At 49.1% G+C, this 20,742-nt stretch overlaps 1 protein-coding gene across 1 annotated transcript in view; it reads right to left on the bottom strand.

The window, feature by feature from the left end:
• The window catches only part of NCAM1 (neural cell adhesion molecule 1), a gene marked incomplete at its 3' end in the record, with an annotated part of 83,417 nt that overhangs the window by 31,356 nt on the left and 31,319 nt on the right, over nucleotides 1–20,742 (bottom strand). The window contains exons 2-8 of the mRNA XM_082296829.1: nucleotides 9,762–9,836; nucleotides 9,381–9,599; nucleotides 8,572–8,715; nucleotides 7,725–7,862; nucleotides 7,204–7,321; nucleotides 6,351–6,520; nucleotides 5,392–5,534 (exon numbers count right to left, since the gene is read on the bottom strand). Coding sequence (XP_082152955.1) covers nucleotides 5,392–5,534; nucleotides 6,351–6,520; nucleotides 7,204–7,321; nucleotides 7,725–7,862; nucleotides 8,572–8,715; nucleotides 9,381–9,599; nucleotides 9,762–9,836 — 1,007 coding nt within the window. The remainder of the gene's footprint in view (nucleotides 1–5,391; nucleotides 5,535–6,350; nucleotides 6,521–7,203; nucleotides 7,322–7,724; nucleotides 7,863–8,571; nucleotides 8,716–9,380; nucleotides 9,600–9,761; nucleotides 9,837–20,742) is intronic.

The raw sequence follows: 20,742 nt of genomic DNA, 5'->3' as shown, positions 1-20,742 counted from the left end.
AATACTTAATGCCAAACATTCCCTGACCTCCATGCTGCTGCTGGAATCCACTGCTAAAAGCCTCCAGGCAACTTTAAAGCAATTTTAGAGAGATATCCTGCACCCCACTGGGGTATTTTAAGATACAGAGGCAGTAAGAAATTTAGAGACAGCAAACTTAATAGTATTAGTGCTCAGATTAATCAAAAGCTGCAGAGAGAGAGCACAGAGAAAACACTGGGGGCAGGAAGGGGACAGCTATGACAGGAATTCATGTGAGTCCTGGAGAGATGCAACTACTCAAATTCCAAATTCTTCAATGCAAACTGCTCTGAATATCTGATGCCTCCACCTGCCACAATCCAACAGATTATTCTGAAGGAAGAATGGGCAGGATCTTCTGAGCCCCACATGAAACGCAGCTGGGTGGTGCTTCACTTTGTTCAGACTCTGGGATTTAAGACGGCTTAAAAATAATTTTAAAAATCAGAGCCTCCACAAAGTTCACCCTAAAAATACAAATCCAAGTCACCCAGTTCTGACAGCTCATTTTGTTCTCCACCTGACCCCTGTAATTTGCTTGGGAACTCTCCTGGTCCACTTTGAAGCAAGAGTGCTACAAATCAGGTGCATTATTATTATTGTTATTATTATTATTAAAGCACAGCACTGAATGTGAAATAAAATCAACCCCCATTTGCAACCCCAGTCACTGCATTATCCCACCTCCCCCCTCGCTGACCCTTGCAGATCAAAGACAAATAAAAATAATTGAGCAATCCAGAGCATTTTCTGGAGAAATGCTCCTCGTGAGAGGTTTCTCTGCATTGACTTGGAAATGGAACATGATGCAGTTGTCCTTTAAAGAGAAGGTCAAACTGAAGGAGTGCCATGAGCAAATAGGTGAGTTGGCTGGAGCAGAGGAGGCTTTCTTGGGGAAAAATTACTTTCCCAAGATACAGGTTGGTGCTAATTCTTCCCTCTCTAAAAGAGAGGATGATTCACACTGGCAGCATAGAAGAAAATGGTGAAAGCAGCTTTTTACATTTGCTTTTAATTTTAATCTCATTTTCTTTAATTTTTAAGTGACAAGCAGAGTTCCTCACTCCCAACACAGCTACTTTGCTCATCCAAAAAATGCATCACCACATGCCAAGCATTTTCTACCTCTAGAAGCTGTTTCTTTTACATGTTGGTATTTAACTGGATCAGATTAATGCTCATTTAGTTGGTTACTGCACTAGAGATTTGTTAATCCGTAATGCTTAGAAGAGAAACCAAAAACCAACAACCTAAGAAGTTTGCTAAAGGTCTGGTAATCTTATACCTCTTGTTTCTCGGGCCGGGTCCACGAAGCCTGGAGAGAACAGATATAGAACACAACAACAACAACAGAAAAAAAGCAATAAAAGTTTATCAAAGGTTGCTTTCAGGTACCAGTGTTTGCAGCACATTGAGCTGTGTGCACATGCAGGCTCCGAGCTGTGCATCTCCTGTGCGTGGGGGGGTCACACCTTCCCTCTCCCATCAATTTAGGTTGGCATTCACCGTTTCACAGCCTCTGAATTGGTCTTTAAATGACTAAACAAAGGCTGATGGCACCTAAAGACTGATTTATTACATATCAGTGACTGTTTCCTTTGTCACATCTCACCTTTTCTACACACCTGCTGCTGAGGAAGTAGCTCTGGCCACTGAACTGCAGACTACAGACCTGGTTTTCTCCAGGTCTGTTCGCCACCCCACACCGATTAATTAACACTGATTAATGTGCTCATCATGCATTTGGAGCCCTGTTTCCATGCAGGCTGTGCCAGGAGGAGCAGCAGCCCTGGAGCTGCGGAGCCCTGGCACAGTGGGACAGGACCCCCCAGCTCCAGCTGCCCATGGTCAGGGATGGCAGCACTGGCCCTGGCTGGGCTGGGGACAGCCCCACAGCAGTGAAACATGCACAAACCTTGCATTAAAGCAAGTATTTCCCACTCACAGAAAGCCACCAGCAGTGTGGACCGTGTTCACTGCACTTCACAAAGAGCCAAGCTGCTGCACTCCATCTTCCCCCTCTAGAATTTCTATTTCAGGTATCTCCTGGTCTCTTATTTCAATTGATTCCCTTCAGTTCAGGAGTCAAAAATCACCTGCTATCCTGAGAGCCAGCATGGCATCACTGGCTGTGAGGCACGGTGACATTGTGTGGATGTCACAGCACACACGAGTGACAGGGATGGAGATGGAGGCTCAGGGAATGAGAATCAAAACCAGAGCATTGCTGCCACGGGGCTTCTAGTGAGCACTGTGAGACTGAAATACCAACAGATGGGACACACAGCCTCGTGTGGCAATGGCTCTGATGAAAGCAAATGGTTTGCTCATGATGAGAAGCCTGAGGTGGAGCTACCAACCCCTGCAGGGGTTGGGGCACTCCCAAGACCTGGTCATTTCTAGGTGTGTATATCCTGCTGTGCACAAGGTGCTTGAAAGCTGAACAGGCAGCCCAATAACCCAGAAGAATCCCTTTTTCAGTCCCAGTTATGTTCAGGGACCTGCCTTGTGAGTCCCCTTCCACTCCTGCTCACTGCTCTCTGTAGTGTCAGCACAGGGGGACACTTCTTATCCCTTGGTGTCAACCCAAAGGAAGACAAAGAAGGAGAAAAGCCCATTCCCAAATCCTCAGAGTTTGCTGTTTCTTTGCAATGGCCCTCAGGGGTGTGGGGAAAGAGGCAGAGCCACACTCCCCATCCCAGAGAATTCCACACTAACTCTTCCTCACCAAGACAGACCAGCTCTACCCAGCACCACGCAGGGAATGAGGGGGGAATCCAAAGCCTCGTGCACCTTCAGATTCCTAAATTATTAAAAACTCATCCATTTGCTTTAGCTGCCAACGACACAGAGCTGAGAGAGGCTGCTGGGCAGCAACAGCAACCCAGAAAATGAGAGGAAGGGTGGACTGGGCTGTTTCTAGGACAGCACAATGCAGTGATGGGATTCTCCTGTCAGAGGGGAGACAGACACCTGTAATTCATCCAAGCAATTCAGATCCATCCAGAAATCTGCATTCTCCTGCTTGAGGAACAGGGAGCCTTGTGGGGCAGCCCTGGGGGAAAGGCCCATGGACAGCACACAGGTTAAACTGTGTTTGGGATGCAGGAGGGAGAAATCAGAGCTGATCCTTTCCTCTGTTCTTTGACTCCTTTGGTGAGAAGATGTTCCCTTTATTTTCTGCCCTCCAGGGAATGGTGACAAGGCTGGGAGAGCAGCTCCCAGCGAGATCCAGCTCTGGATAAAGGACCAAGGACCTGCAGAGTGTTTCCCTCCCATCCCCACAGGCTGAGCTCCACTGCTGGGTGACAAACCCAGGAATGTCCCCACAACTGCTCCATGGAAGGGTGGCAGAGCACTCAGAGACTGGGACATCCCAAACTCTGCTGGGAGACATGGCTGAACTAAACCTTGCTTTTGTGTGGGGGTTTGGGTAGGATTTCCAGAACGTTCATGGGAGTTAAGGCATCTCTACCCCTCTAAAAATCTACACTGAAGGATGACTACAAGAGCAAACATGAGGCAAGAGAGAAGCATCCAAGTACCTGGATAAGAGAAATATGCAAAAATAGGGCTTGGTAATTCTTAAAATAGCATTGTTTATCCTGCATCAAAGACCATTCATTTCCTCGTGCTGTCCCAGAGAAAGAAAGTGGAGAATAAACTGAATATATGCCTTTGTAACAGACTATTTAATGGAATTAAATATTCTAATAGAATTTTCTATAGAATATTTATATAGCTATTCTGACCTAAGGATTTGCTGGACATCTGAAACATTCACCTCAACTTAGAGCACAAGATAAAGAATGGGAAAAGTACAAGACAAACCAAAACAAAGTGCACACACACACACACAGAGAATAATCCAGCCTAGAAAGTGCATGGGATGTGATAAAATAATGTTTGCCCTGAAGGTTTGAACCAGCACGTGGACACATGGCAGTACCTCAAACCTTGGCTTCTCCCCCATCTGAAAGTTTCAGAGTATGAACATTTCCCTTACTATTGATCACCACCCTGAGAGCATCGAGCAGGATGTATGAGTCTCAAAAATCAGCAAAAATTAGTTAGCAGTTTTGCCACTGAGATCGCCATGGTTTAACTGGGCTGCAGAGGGGGGGCTCTTCTACCACTTGGTTTTGTTTTTACATTCTCCTCCCTGACCAAGCTCTGTCTGTGGCTGTGATCCAAACTCCAGAGCCAGCAGCACTGGAGCCCTTGGCACCTCCCAGGGCTCTCCTAACAGAGACAAACCCACGAATAAATAACGTCAAATCCTGCCCAAACAGCCCCCAGTCAGGCTGCAGCTTCTGCAGGCACTGGAAACCTCTCCCTGAACATTGCAGGGATTCACAGCAGCCCTGGGATCCAAAAGATGCTAAGAAAGAACTGAAGCTGGAAAACTTTGGCACCCTGATTAATAAAGTTACACATGATCAACGTGGGGAGGGGCTGACGTCATGAGGGCAATTAAAAAAGCTCATTTAGGAGCTGCAGTGCAGGACAGCAGCTGTGGGGACAAGTGACAGTGGACACCTCTGTTGCTCCAAGACTTTCAGAGTGTCACCTGCTGCCTCCACACTGAGCCAGAACCTCTGGCATGGCCAAGGCAGCTGAGCCCTGAAGCATCCTGTTATTAGGAGATTATTAATTAGCAACAACTCCTCATTCCCACTTCTGTCTAGGCATTCTCTGGCTCCAAATTCTGCCTCCTGGTCACTTATGAAACATCTCCAGTACAGCAGCATGTCCTAACCTCATCTAATCAAAGGAGCTGTCACCATCAACAACACGAGCACTCTTTTTTATGAAGAAAAAACTGCTAATTATTTTTGCCTTTTAAGAACAAAATGGTATTGATGGGATCAACAGAACAGGGGAGCACAAAAGGCAGCCAGGCTTTTGTGCTTCAGGGATGTGCAGTGTCAGAGGACAGCAGGGAGGAGGAACGAACAGGCTCATTTTGGTCCTCTGCATCCTGGAGAGGGAGCAGCCCTCACCTGCCACCTGCACAGCGTGGGCAGCTCTGGCATCAGGGTGCTCATTCCCACCTCCCAGAAGCTTCCTGCAACTGTAGGAACTCCTCTGAAGAGGGTTTAGGGTCTCCTCAATGTAATCCACCCCTGAGTGATACAGCAGGCATTACAAAGCATCTCCCCAGCTGCTGTAAGCCGAGGTGGCTCCTCACGGGAGGCCACGCGTGGCACTGCTCCGGGCGTGCTGTGACCCTTGGCCCTGCACCTGCTCCCCGGGCAGGGGGAGCAGCGGCATCTCCACGTGCATCCGCATGCAATTCCAGGCCAGGGACAGGCAGGGACGAGCTGTGCTGAGCCCACCAACCCCACAGGGCTTTGGGAAGGGTTGTACCTTCTCCTCGTTGCTGATGTTCCGCGTGGAGGTTCTCCAGGTGATGGAGGGGATGGGGTCCCCTGATGCCTCGCAGGTCAGCGTGATCTGATCCTCCAGCTCCATGGCTGTCTTGTTCTCCACGTAGGTGATTTTGGGTTTGGCTGAGGAGGAGAAGAAAAAGGAACCTTCGCTCAGGTGGGGCTCAGGATGAAGCTGGTCTGCCACCAGCAGAGTTTGAAACAAGCAGCACTGGGGAGAACTGGGACAAGTTCACTGCAGCTGGGGAAGGAGCAGAGTGACATTGAAGAGGGCACCTCCTTGCAGAAGTAAAACACCTAACAAACCTCTTCTGCTCATTCTCACAGCTGAGGCTCCTAAGAGAGGACCCATTTAAGAGTGTACAAATGCTCAGCCCTCAGGATTACCAGCTCACTCTTCCACCTCCCTGCCCACTTTCCCTGCCCCAAATTAGCCTTTTGCTAAGCAGCTTTGTCCGGTGACTGCACACAAGGCAGGGAGAATTCCATATTCCTTAACACTTCCAGATTCCTGGGAGGCAGGAAAGCTGCTGATTCAGTGCTACAAGCCTGAGGTCACTCACACAGTGGTGGGGTGAACCTCACCTCCCTGTCCAGGTTGTAGCAAGCCCCACTCAAGTGCTAAAGCCCTTTTAACAGCAGCTTTGGTGGATCAGGATTCAGCCTGGAAGGTATTTCCAGCAGCCTGGGAGTCTGATCCCAGCAGCCCTGCCCGTGTTTGAGCAGAGGGAAGCAGAGAGGAGCTGGGCTGAGTTTCCCACGCACACACACACGGTGGCAGAGGTGCACAGGCAGAGCAGCAGCTCGGGATCAGCCCCAGCAGGCGTTTACTGGGATCAGCCCCAGCAGGTGTTTACTGGGATCAGCAGGTTACTCCCAGCTCACACTGGTGTGACCAGCACCCAGCTGGGCTGCTGGGAGTGCTCAGGGGCTGTTTACCAAAGACTTTGAGGTGGATGGTGGCGTCGGCCTCGCCAGCCTTGTTCTCAGCGATGCAGATGTACTCGGCCTCGTCGCTCTTGTCCACCTTCTGGATGACCAGCTCGGAGCCATCGTAGTTGAAGCTGTATTTGTCCTCATCCTCCACCTCCTCCACGGGCTCTCCATCCCTGGGGGGCACAGAAGCAATCCAAGGCTGCCTTAGGCTCGTTCACACAATTATTGCACTGCAGCTCCTCGTGCTGAGAGGGACGAGCACCTTCTCCCTTCCCCACGGGCTCCAGAGCTCAGCTTGTGGCCTGTTCCCAACTCCTCCTGCCTCAGGGCTCCTGGCAGCTGAACCCCTCAGCCCCTGACACACCACAGAGCTGTAACCCCACCGAGGGTGGCTTCTTGCATACCGAGGCACCATTCCAAGCTGCCATCAGCTTTTCCACGTCAATTTGTGCTCATAACCTGCACCAAAGGCTATGGCACTCCAAGAACAGTGTCCCTGCAGTGTGAGTCACTGCCTGACAGGGAAATGCAGGAAGCTGGGAGGGGACACAGCTGACCTGGCTGAAGGATGGGGAGCACTGAAGGAATTCCTTGTTTTGCTCTACTTTATTAAATGTTTTTACCGCAACCAACAGGATTTCTACCCTCTGATTCTCCTCCCCACCCCACCCCCCTGGGTGGGCTCTGTGCTCCCTGCCTAACCCACAGCAGAAGGTGACTTCAGCCCATCATGAGGCCATTCTTGTGAGAAAAATCAACTCATATCCCAGTTAGAACATTCCCTGCCCTCCAGCCCAGCTTTCCAGGCCTGGGGAATCATCCACACCCCAGCAGGACACTGCACACAGCTTCTTACTTTGTCCACGTCACGGTGGGCTCAGGAAAGCCGTCGGCATCACAGGCCAGGGTGACAGACTGGCTGAGGTTGGCAGTGGCATTCATGGTGCTCTGCCTGGCACGCACGGAGGGAGGGACTGCAAGAGAGGAAAGCCAGGGCTGAGTTGGAAGGGACAGAAGGTGTGAGCGAGAGGGAGGCTCCCTGTCCATCTCTGAAGCCACCAGTCACCCAAACCCTGTCACCACCAGCTGCAGGCTTTGATCCATGGGTTTGAGGCACGAGCTCTCCAAAACCATCAGCACAGGGGAGAAAGGTCAAAAAACCTCAGTGTGGTGGCCAAAACCCCTCGTGAGTGCCACCAAGCTCAGTTCCTCACTCTTAAGCTTCAGGTTTCTTGACATGTTTTTTTCCTGTAAACACCTGAATTTTCCTGGTAAACACTCACTGGATTCCATGGACATTTTTACTGGACACAGCAGAGGAGGAGGATGCTGTGAATCTGAGGCTGCAGCCCCTGCTCTGAGCCCTGAGCCCCTCACCATTCACGATGACCTGGATGTCTTTGAAGTTGATCTCCCCACGGGCCAGGATCCTCCCCTCACACCTGTAGGTGCCCTCATCCGTCTTCTTGATGCCCCGGATCTGCAGGTAGTTGTTGGACAGGACGATGAACCGCACTGCAAAAGACAAAAGGAAGGGAAGCTCACTCCAGGTTCTCCTCTCTTTGCCCCTTCTGGGCTTGGTGGAATAAAATCTCTCTCCCCACCATTAACTGGAGATGCTGCTGTAGCTGGAGCTGCTTCTGCCAAGGAAGAAACATCTGTGCAGAGCAGCCAACTGCTCTGGTGCTGTGCAGTGGGAGTGCTCTGAGAGATGAACAGATAAATGTACACACAGACACGTTTACACTGCATCACATCGGGCAATGAGCAGTTTGGGACTTAGCCCTCCTGCCCAAGAGCTCCAACCTCACTACCTGTGTGCCAGGGGTGGGGAACCTGCTCAGCTGCAATCAGGGCCTCCCTTGGGAAGAGAGGGAATAGTTCTTGCAAGGAGCTTTCACAGCCCCTTTTCCTCAGGAAAGCTGGAGGGTGTCACAACATTCAGCTTTTCTGTCTGATGGCACTTCTTTGATCTGTTTTGGTTCTTTTCCAGCATTCCCTGGCTGATTCCAGTGCCAAAGCCTGATGGCCATTTCTGTGGGAACACAACTGCCCTGCCATTGCCAAACCACAGCACCTGGAAGAATTAAATTCACATCCCATGGCCTCGTGTCAGGCACAAACTGCTTCTCCTGTCCCTTGTGACCACCAGCATTTTGCGTGTGAGCCCTGATGGGAGATGGGAGACGTTTGACCCTGGAACGGACAAGAACCAAGACCTTACCATCCTTTTTTAGGATGACATCCCTGCCTTTGTGCTTCCAGATGATGGTGGGGGGCAGTGAGCTGACCACGTCACACACAATCACAGCATCGTCCCCTTCCTTGAATTCCTGAGGGGTGGGAGCGTTCTTGAACATCAGCTTTTCTGGAAGCAAGGGAAGGAGAGGGTCACTGCAGCTTTCTCAGCACACCTGGAGCTGTGCTCCTGCCTCCAGCCTGAGGGAAGCACAGAAACCCCCAAACCCCCAGAAATCTCCTTGTTCCCAGGGGAGGATAAAGGTCTGAGTGAGTGCACTGCCCACAGCACCCCCACTTCCAGCCCTGTGCCCACAGATCACCACTCTGAATAACCCCCACTGCAAAATGTGAGCTTGGCACTGCTCGGCCTCCCTGCAGGGAGGGAGGAGCTGCTCCCAGGGCTCTGCTGGACAAGCTGAGGGCTCATTACAAACCCTCTGAATGCGTGGGCCACTCTACTCCACACTAGAGGTGTCTGTCACCCACAACAGCTCCTCTCTCTGTTTCTCCTGCCAGAAGCACCAGAACCCTCTCCTTCCAGCCCTTGCTCTGCTGTCTTTCAGAAGGATTTAAGCCGTGGAGGTGCTGGAGAAGCCCTGACCATCCAAATTCATCCTGACTCCCACTTACCCCTCCACACCAAGAAAGGAGAAGGCTGCATCTTCTTAACACCCCTTTCCCTTCACCCTCCCTCCTTCCCCTTCAAACCTTTTCCTAGGAAGGTGAAACAGTTTCCTCCCTAATCCTGCCTCATAAACGTGCAAGAAAAAAGCCTGGGAGGCGCCGCCTTACGGAAAATCTTGACGTTGACGGTGGCCTCGGAGTCGCCCTCCTCCAGGCTGCTGACCACACACTTGTAGATGCCGGCGTCGTCGATGTTGGCGTTGTAGATGGTGAGGGTGGAGGAGAAGTCATCGTTGCGCACCACCGAGATGCGCTGCTGGTTCGGGGTCAGCCTCTCCCCGTTCGGGGAGAACCACGAGATGTCCTTGAACTTGGCCTCCCCTGCCACTGGGGGTGAGAAAAGAGCACAGTGAGCCAGCCCAGCTCTGCACGGCTCACAAACCCCGCTGCTGAAGGGCTCTAACCCACCCCAGGTGGCAAACACCATCCCAGCCCGGTGTACTTTCATTTTTAACTCATTAAATCCAGGTGCCCTCAGCTACCACACACCTTGACATAAGAAGAACTTGGATTCTCCAACGCTGATCTCCCCCTGGCTTGGAACAATGTCCACTTGGAGAGAGGCTGGGAAGGGAATGAGCACAGTTAGACAGGAGCAGTGATCTCCAGCAAAAAAGCTTTGCCAACCTTAAAATCCCCACAGATCCCTTATTACAGTCCAGTATGATGCCTATTTTCTGATCTGAATTGCTGGTTTGAAACAAGAGAGGAAGGTTTGAAACCCGGGAGGAAGGACAGCACCCCTGCGCTCCCCATTCCCATTTACCATCAGCCCTTCCCAGTGCACATCCACGCAGGCCCAGTGCCCTTTTCCCCCAGCAACATCCCTGCCTCCTTCTTCGCTGCATAAATTATGACCCATTAGGCAGAAAATGTAATTGGATTCTGGCTCTCCTCCAGCTATAGCTTAATTCCAGGCAGATCTGTGGCCTAACAAGCCCGGGTCAAGTTGAATTTGAGGATGCCAAAATAGGTTTTCTTTGGAAAACACCCTCTGTGTTTTCATGTAGTGCATGAAAATCTGCAAATCTCTCTCCCACAGCAGCTAATTTTACCTCCAGACCACAGAGGCATTATTTCAGCTGCCAAGCACACCTGGGGTTTTAAGAAACATGCACTGCTTCAGGAATGAAAACCTGGGTGTGTGTGCCAATGGCAACATTCCTTAAAGTGCTGGGGAAACACATGGATTGGGGGATAGGCACTAAGTATGGAGCTCCCACAGCTGAAGGAGCACTGCCTGCCCTCATTAGGAAAGGGCAGGAATATCAGGATTTTCTGAGCACATTCTTTAGCCAACAGCCACCCTGACACAGCATTTCCCTCCAGAAAGAAACTGGAAGCAATAATCGGAGCCAGGATAATCCCAGCACAAGGTCCCTGCACTTTTCTGGTTTCCCTCTCTGGAGTTCAGCAGGTTGTACTGATAAATGCTGGTATTCCAGCCCAAAACACTGGGATACAGCCCCAAACACCAAGAACCCAGCCAAGACTCAATTTGAAACAGAGCTTGGGAGCTGAGTGCTCCAGTTTGGGCCACGGCCACATGGAGGGCTGCACGTCCTGCAGGGATTTCAGAAAAGGACATTCAAGTACCCCTGGACCTCCTGAGTAATGGGAAGGAGCTTGGAAAACCAGCCCAGGGAAGGGCTTTTAGAGCAGCCAGCAGCCTGCTTTCTGCTCAGCTCTGGGGTGCTGCTGAAATGGCTCGGAGCTAATTGAGATCTAACAGAAATTCATCCCCGTTTTTCCCCCACTCTCCACTCTGTAAATGCAGCCCTGGCTCTCTCCTGCACTCATGAGAGTTTGCTGCCTGCTGCGAAGGCAGTGGCACAGGCTGGGGTTGTTAATGCCTTTCATTCCATCCTCAGGTGATTTCTGTTCCAGCCAGAATGGAGAAGAAAGGCTCTGTGGAAAGCACTGAACTCTCCATCACCCCGAATTCAGCATCTGGGCTCTACCTTACATCTTTTTTTAGTCCTGTCTGTGCCACATCAGCTGCACAGAACGGGAGGAAATCACACAACCAGGGAATATCTCACTGCAAATACAGCCAGAAGGGCCAACAGGAGATCAGAGCCCGGGCAGCAACAGCCAGCTCGCAGATTTTCCTGTATTTATTTCCAAGGCCTCAGCTCCTTCTGTGCATTGAAACGCTGGGTGGATTTTCAGAGAATGAAACCTGGCAACCACCCCTGGGACACAGGAAGGCAAAACTTCTTGGAGTTTTAGAAAGGAGAGAAGGAAGGACATCCCTGGTTCTGCCTCATTCAGTCAGTGCTTCCTCTGCTCCCCCAGCTGCAAAATTATCATTAAATCCCATAATTAGTGGAATAAAGAACAGCATTTCTGCAAAGGTTGTGCAGAGGGGCAGCGATTCCTTCACTGTACCTCAGCACAGTCCCTTCCCAGTGTGAGGGAGGCACAGGAGGAACCTCCTGGCATTGTTCCTAACTCCAGAAAGGCACTTTTCAAACCTAGGAATCGCCACGAGACAGAACTGTGGCCTCCAGGATTAACAAATCCACTTCACAGCACCCTGCTGCTTGTTCAGCCCGGAACAGGATGCTCAGGTGGCCTGAGGTTGATCTCAAGAGCCAATTCCCTCCCTTTGCCACTGGGATTGGGAGGTCCCAATGCTCAGCCGTGCACAGCCACACCCAGGGGAGTTATTACAGACACAGAACTCTGAGAAATCCCAACATTTCTGATCTGCCAGAGATGCTGAGCAGCGAAATTCTACCTGGCTTTTTCTCCCAGTCTTCTGCTGGTGGTTCTGTGGAGGATTTTGGACAAGCTATGGGGTTGCCCAGCCCGGAGTTTTGTTCTCTGGGTGTCTGCAAACACTTTTAAGGCTTTGTCCTACAGATCCCTGGAGATGAAATCGGGCACCGAAGAGCCCAGCTGTGTTTGTCCAGCAGCTTCAGCCACAGAAACTGCAGGTAACTTCTGGAGTTCAGCTGCCAGGAGAAGGAAGCATCCCTCTGAATGACTCTGGATGAGTCACTTCCAGCTCATCTGTCCTTATTTTACACCGGGGAGAGCTCAGCCCTGGTTTCTGAGGCAGCCGCCAGCAGCACAAGGATTTGCTGCCATCTCACCTGGACAAACGGGGCCGGCAGAACAATGGGCCGTGCCTGGATTCACACAAACAATCGCTCCCCACTCGCTCAGCTCTATTGCTCAGGCTGTGATCAGCCTAACAAAGCCAGCACTGCTGATTTTAATCACTATTTAATCGTTATTTTTGCTTCGCAGTTCAGGGAAATGGGGACTATTTTTTCCACTCTTCATTTAATAGACACTGTGAGCACATTTGTATTCTGCTTCCAACTTCAAGCAATAAAGGCCTTTTTAGCATCACATAATAACTGCATTAAAAGGCCTCTTCATAATCACACAATAACACTTTTTATAGCTCTGCCCTCCTCCATATCTTTTATCTGGTTACAAAGTTCCCCAACCCCCAAAAAATGCTGAATAATTCCCCATTGATTAAAAAAAAAAAACCAAAAGCAAAAAACCCAACAAATTTGCTAATGCAACTTCCTGTTCATCTGTAGTTCAATATAATTAGTTTTGCATCTCAACAAAAGAAATGAGCTCAAATTAAGCCGTGATTTTGGTAATAGGCAGGGAGGCTGTGTCCCTGCTGGGCTGAGGCTGAGGTTAGGGCAGGAGGCTGTACCTGGGCAGTAAATAAAGTGCCAGGGGCAGCACAGAAAAGTGGGGTAATTGATGGTATTGGGTTTGTGCCTGCCCAAATTCCAAAGCAGACGCTCCAGAAACAGGAATATTGATGCTCGCCCTGCTCTCGAAGGTGTGTCTGGCTCCACAAAAGCAATGTCTTGGAACACTGAATACACTCAGTTACAGATTTCCCATGAGGTTCTATTCCCTCAGATAAATGGGAGTCCATCCCCTCACATCCTTTCCTTCCCACAAAACCATTGCTGCTTTACAGCCCCCATCACTTCACCACTGACCCCAAAAGGTCCCAATTTGAGCCTCGGAAGTAAATGAGGATCCCAGTCCTGTTGGCCTCACCTCAGTCCAGCACTGGGGTCATTCCAGACTCGGATCCCCAGTGATGCACCCACACTGCAGCTCCTGGGTTGTTACCTCTGGAGCCCCATCAAGGGCTAAACTCGGTTCTAAGGGCTCTTCCTGCCAGACTCCACTCTCACTGTGACCCCAGGCAGGGAACCTGGAAGGGGTTTGCCTTGGCAGGTGTCTCCAGGGGCAGGAATGCCTGTGCTCCTGTCACGGGTAACCCAGGTAACGATGCACTGCCACAACACGTGAGCGAAGCCCAGAGAAAATGCAACATCAAAAAGCCATCAAGAATATTTGGGCAAATAAAGCACAGCATGGATGGATTCAGCTGTGACTGAACCCTCGGTTCCCTTCCCACAGGCTGCACCTTTGATTTCCTTCATTTCTAGCAACGATTCACCAATTAAAATAATTCCAGAAATAAAAACCATCAGGAAAGAAATATCTCCTGGATCTCATGGCCACAGCCCGTGGAGTAAGGGCGGGATTTGTAAAGCTTGTGAGCGAAGCAGATTATGGTGAAAGCCCTCAGGATTTAGTACACAACAAAGGCTTAACAAGACAAAGACAAGGCTCCTGTACACGGTCACTTTATTAAAAATACGCTGACTGCTCAGAAGGAGGAGGCAGCAGCTGGGATTGATCCCAGCTGGGCTGCAGATCCAATTCCTCCCCCGTCGCCATGGCAACCACTCCCTAAATCTGCCAGGAATTGGAGGAGGGGATTGCTGATTCCTTTGGGGAATATCAGATCGTGGAGATGCGGGGAGGGAGCAGCAGCTCAGCACGGTGCCACAACAGAACACGGGAGAAAGATGTGACCCAAGCCACCTTTAGGGGAGGAGCATCCCGAAATAAACACACCAAACCGCAGCTGGTGGCCCTGGATGTGAGGGATGCTCCTCACCCTGCTCCTAAACACCCCATGATGTGCCAGCAGGCACAGAGGGAGCATCCCCTGCCCTGCCCTGCAGCATCCCAGCCCCAGTTCCAAACCCACAGGGGTTTGGGGAAGGACTCAGCTCTGGCACAGCATCCCAGAGCCAGGGGAGCTCTGGTCCTGGCAGAGCTCTGGCTCCGGCTCCAGCCACCCTTCTGTCTGTTCTGCCCACAGCTGGAGGATGTGGTACCCCCAGAGCAGGTCCAAGGTGGATTTGGGGGATGAGAATCCCCATTTCCAGTAGGAGCTGGTGGATGCTGGGGCTGGGAGCAGGGTAATTCACTCACTGCTGTAAGAAAACCAGATGCTGCTCACTTTTAAACCAAACAGAATTCAAATTATTCTATAAAGCAGCACAACCTGGGCAGTGAGGAACCTGCCTGCCCTGGGGGTCTCACCCAACACACCCTCCAAGGGACAGGGGGGCTCTCGCAGCCCAAATCCAACTCCACCCCATCCATCTCTGCCCTCCTGCAGATGCCTGTGGACTATTTCACACTGCACCATGCCAGGGAAAGATGTGCTTGGCTATACAGCTGAAATCAGGGGCCCAGGCAGCTGTGGCACCACGAAAACACAGCCAGGGAATTCAGAGAGCTTTCTCCTCTGCTTCGTTTCAGTCGGAATTATTCTGCTTCTGAACAAAGTGACATGCCCAAGCTGATGCAGGGAATCTGTGCAGGGAAAAGGGAATAATTCCTATTATGTCCACGTTGTGACCCCATCCTTTCTACGTACGAGATCTGCTCACAAGCACTTTTAATTTTTAAATGACCACAAGGCACACAAAAAAATGACACCGTTAACACCTCTTCCTACAGAAATTTATGAATCGCAGTAAAACTTCTCAGACTTCTCTGTAGTTTTACATGGAACACAATTATATGCCTCTTTTGATGACAGTCTTGATAAAAGCTTTTTATTGCTATGGATCATAAAACTAATAGTCCTATTTACCACAGCAAATATTTTCATTTACCTGAGGCAGGGCAAGCCAGGATGCTTTATGGAGCCATTAAATCAGAGTGTGGACAATTTTAATTAAAAACCAAGCAAGTTACAATATTCTGCCAGAAGAGAAATTCTGGTGGGTGACACTGCGTTGTGGGAAGAACCCGGAGAAGATGAGAAAAACAGGATTTGTAAAAGCTCAGGATTCAAGCCTAATCTTGCTGCAGCCAGTTTGTCTTGGCAGTGTGCTGAGCAGCACAAACCGCATCCTTCAGGGGAACACAGAATTACTGCACTTGTAAGGCAGGAGTAGCTACAACCCCGAGGCTCCAGGGAGTTCCCTGGAATTCCTCAGAGGGAGCAATCCCTACTCCCTGCAAGCTCCATTTCCCCCATAGCCCATCAGTCAGCCCTAGGAGCGTTTCTAGCCTGAGATTTGAGTTTGAAGTGTTGAAAAGAATTCTTCCCCAGCCTTTTTTATGTGGTGATTTAGTTCGGGGGAGGTGTTTTTAGCAATGGTTAAAGCTGAACCAGCTGCAAAGCCTGAAATTCAGTATTTGCTCCACAGAAATTATTAACTCCAGTGTAACATTCCCTGCAGTTACCAGATTCACTCGAGGAAGGCACATTCCAGGTCCAGCTCATTCATTCCATCCCATATTGCAGAATAATTTCCCCCTTTGCCTATCACAGGTTCATACTGGAACTCTCAGGAGGAAAATAAATCCCTCTCTTCTGTTTCAGTTAAAAGGAAGAGGAGAGAAAACACTTCCAGGGATGGGGCAGCCACAGCTCCTCGTGGCAGCCTGTGCCAGGCCCTCCCCACACTCCCAGGGAAGGATTTATTCCCAATATCCCATCCAACCCTGCCCTCTGGCAGTGGGAAAACACCAAATACTCCACCTGCATTTCAGAGACTTACAGCATCTCATGAATTGTGGCTCACAAACGTGCTTTGGAGAGGCTGCTACAGATTTTAGTAGTTTAAATCCATATCTGGAGCCATCTTCTGCCAAGTGTGAAGTGTCAGAAATCAATACTTTATTTAATGTGTCAATTAATCTTTCATATGTGGTGGGACCTGGGATTTCTGCGGTAGCTGAGTATCACTGGATAGTTTAGACTGAGCTGAAAATCACAGGCTTAGCCTGACTCCTCTGTAAGGAACAGGAATTACCAACGCTGCCTCACAGCCTAAGATTAAACAGCCTCATTTTAACTTGCTACATTAGATGAAGAAGAAATGTCATTAATAAATTAATTAACACTAAAAACATGGGAAGGCTGCTTCACTAAATAAAGCCACACGGGAAGAGCAGAAGGCACCACAAGGAGGCAAAAGAACAAGAGCACATGTCAGTATTTATAATTTTTATCGGTTTTTAGACAAGCCTTCAGTGATGATGAAGAAAACCATCTCAGTCCATGGCCAAAGCACTGCCACAGGGCAGACTGTGAAGATGTTTCTGGGAATTTGGAGGCTTGCTAAAAACATCAGTGCCTTCGGAAATACCACTGTAATTTGTGGGTAACATTTCAAGTGTGTTAACTGCAAACCCTTTTGCAACCACCACACTGACAGAACCTCCAGAGTATCATCAGGACTATTAGAACCATTAATAGCCTCCACTGAATAAAAACCCAAATATTAACATAATGAAAACAGAAGGCAAAAGTCTGGGAAGAATAACATGCTAATACACTGCCCTATTTGCTCAGCAAGAGAGGAACCAAAAATCCCTTCAGGCAAGAGAGAATTGAGCTTGTTTACTGCTCTCTGCTGCTCACCACTGTTTTAACTCTCTGACTGGCAGGATAAAGCCAAGGTAAAGGCAATAAATCAGAGCCCCTCCTCACTCAGCCACTCCAAGGCATAGAACAGGAAGAGTTTACACAAACCCAAATTCAGACATCATCTACAGCTCCAGAAGCTCAAAAATGGGTGATGCCAGGGAAGAAACAAAAAGAATCTGAACCCAGTCAGGGTATCCAAAGGCCTTAAGCATCAGCTGTGACTGACAGGATAAACACTCCCCAAATTGCCAGAAGCCAAGAAAACGTTTCATCCACTGTCCTCTGGGAAGTCTCCAGGAAACCCAGGGAGAATTCAGCCCCGCAAACACAAGACATTTAATCACTGCAACTCATAAGTTATGCAAGGCAGACAAAGAACATTTCAGCTGAGCGTTTGTGCTCCAAAATTAAGAGAACTGTCAAAGAGTTCAGCCCTGAACCTCTCTTGGCCTCTACAAGCAAGACACTCTTTGCAATAACTTACTCCAACACTTGCAAGAATTTACTCCAAGAAAATTTACTCCAAGAAATTTACTCCAGTGCACTCCAAACACAGCTGGATTTTCACACCTCTCCTTAGGCAGTAAAATACAAGATGTAGGGACAATTGAATGAAAGAGAACCAGACTCCTGCTGCTGCTGCTGGCTGCTTCCTGTGACACTGCTTTTGGAACAGATCTCTGAAAAAACCCCAATAAAGTGAAGAAGGCACACACAGAGATTCATCTTCTCCACACAGATCCAAACACACAGGGCACAAATACGCCTCAGAGTTGGTTCCTTTATTCCTTCAGTGCCATATTCTGATTTCCATCTCCTCGGTGCACTGGTCTCTCTGGGTTTGACTGAAGTCAGAGCAGTGGCCTCAGGCACCACGTGCTCAGCATGTTTAATTTATGCTGCACACAGAAAATACCCATCAAGAGGAACCCTCCAGGAGGAAAATACCGGGTGCAGGCTGTAAATTTGGAGAACACAGCCTAAGCCACAGCTCATCACTGCCATGACCAAGAGGCTGCCTTGTATTAAATCCATAAAGGCTTTTAATCTGTGCTAAAACCACTGCGACTCCGCCAAACTTAATGACCAAAATGTAAGCACAAATCTATAACCCCAGGGAAGCAAAACCAGCCTGGGCAAGCCACACACATCAATCCAGCACTCTGCTCTTCTCCCAGCTTTGCACTCTGCTGCACACCCATTTTTTCTGTCTTCTCCAGAACTTCTCCTCACAGGAGGGAGCTATCAGAACAACTTGATCCAACTGCTGTCAGAAAAAGCTTGAAATCAGTGGCACTACAATTAAACAGAAAGAGCTGAACACTAGAGTGGTAACCATAACTTTTGGAATACTGGGGCATAAATTAAGGGTCCAAGGCAGGATTTCTCTAAAGAAGTTTTTCTCACTCAGGCTCCATGAAAAACCTCAACCCCCAGACCCTCATTTAGATGTACAAACGGCCCAATACTGAGCACTAACACCTCATGTCTGGAGATTCTTGGTGCTTGCTCTGCACCCTCAGATCCCAGACCTTTTATTGAGATGTGCTCCCTAAATAGGCACTGTCACTGGGGATTACCCAGCCTGGAACTGCAGCTAAGCCTTTTAGGGGAGGGGCTGCTTTGTCTGCAGTGTAAAGAGCATTTTGCACCAGGCCCCTGCTCGGTGCCACCTCCAGGGCAGGGATAAGCCAGGGGCAATACCTGGATGCAACCAGGGGCAGGAACAGCTTTGGAAATAGAAGCAGGCAAGGTTAATCCCTGGGATAATGAATATCCAGGGACAGACTCCACCTGACCCCTATTTGCTAATGGCTGGGAGTGCTCTGTGAGGCCTGAGGATTTATGTCTTCTACAGCTGCCTTGTGTACATGAATTTCCTTAATTCTACACATGGATTTCCCGAATTCTGGCAAGAACAACACTGCCAGGCACAGGGTGGGATTGCTGGGGGGTCCTGCAGGGCCAGGGGTTGGACTTGGTGATCTGAGTCCCTTCCAGTTCAGGATATTCTGGGATAACTTCTGCAAGTCCCAAAATCTCGAGATGATTTTAAACTCTGATGTGTTTGACCACTGTTAACAACAGGGCTCTGGTGCAGTCAGGTTTACCCCCTTTTCCTGCTACTTACAATGTTTTTATTGCAATTATAATGTAGGAACTACACACTGAAAGGGAGCAGGAGGGGAAAGAGATGCTCAGTGATCTGTGAGGGCAAAGACCTTTAAACCACCTGAGTCTTCCTGCTGGATTCCTCCGCTCCCACACTCCCTGCTCCTCTCCAGGGTGTGAAGTGACAGCACCAGAAGAGCAGCACCGCTCTGGAATACAGAACAACGGCCACGAAAGGCAGCAGGAGTGAGAGAAATGTCCTCTGAGAGGAGCAGCAGGATGAAAACGCCCTCGAAATGACAAAACCCAAACGCAGACACAGAGCAGAGATCGATGCAGAGGCTGTGCTGAAAGGACAAACCCAAGTGTCGCTGCACGGCCATGCCTGAAAATAGCACAACTCCTGCACCACTGAAACCCTCCTGGAAACACCATCTTCAATTGCTCTTTACTTTAAACCATCCCCAGGGAGCAGTGAGATGCACAACTGTCTCAATGTCCCAGATACAGTATCCTGCTTTTATCTCCACCTCCGCCAGCCAATATTTGTTTTTCCATCCCAAGTCCCAGCCCCACATTTCCCAACCAAAGAACCAGGAACACGAGGGAAAATTAACACGTAGCAAACTCCACCCATCATTTCAGGCTGAAGAAAGGAATTTGTTCAGTACAAAACTTAATTTGGGACAATACAACATCACCCATCAACAAATGTGTGGACAGGCAGCATGAAACCAGCCATGGCAGAAGGTTCTGGATGTGCTAAGAGCATGGATAAAACTGGAACACCTTCTTCCCAACAACTGCCATTAAATAATAAACAATAAATAGGAAATTTCCAATAAATTAAATACATTTCTCAATATCTACAGCCCTTTGGTTATTTGCAAGGTCCTTTTCTCACCATCTCCCAAAAAACAGAGTTCAGGATGTCACTTTTCCCTGAGAAAACTTGGCTATAAAACCCCTGCCTTATCAACAAAGACCAGGAAAAAAATCCTGCACAAATCAAAAACTGAGTTTGACTGAATGAACAGTAAAAGGTAAATGCAGGTTTTCTGGGTTATAATAAACAGAACACTGGTGGAAACTGGGGCAAGTAAGGCCAGGAAGAACAAAGAACAGATCTAGGCTGCAGGAGAAAATCTTGAGAGAATGAGCAATGTCCCTGACATTCTTTAGTGGCAATAAAAGTGGAGAACTGAACATTCCTTATAGAAAAGGAAAGGAAAACATGTCTTCAGACATCCTCCCTTCATCCCCTGCCCACCAAGCACAAGAAATAATCCTTTGTAAAGTCCATGAAAACTGGGATTCCTGCCAGTTTCCTGAATTACACATGGACGGGTTTTTATTCCCCTCCTAAACCATATATTTTAAGGTCAGAAAGCACCACTCTGCTTATCTGTTCCTTCAAAGGATCCGGGAAGGAATGAAGGCAAAACCTGCCAGGAATGGCTTCGTTCAGCCCTAATATTCATTGTGGATAATCTGGATTCTGATACGTCAGGACAGCCAAGAAACTGCCTTTATTTCAGTCAAATTAAACCAAATTTCTTTGTGCCTACAAGTCAGGCACTCACAACACATGATTCCAACCCTGCCCTCTTTCATTCA

The sequence above is a fragment of the Coloeus monedula genome, assembly GCF_965178545.1.
Source record: "Coloeus monedula genome assembly, chromosome: 25".
NCBI lineage: Eukaryota > Metazoa > Chordata > Aves > Passeriformes > Corvidae > Coloeus > Coloeus monedula.
This window is presented reverse-complemented; position numbering and strand designations above follow the sequence as displayed.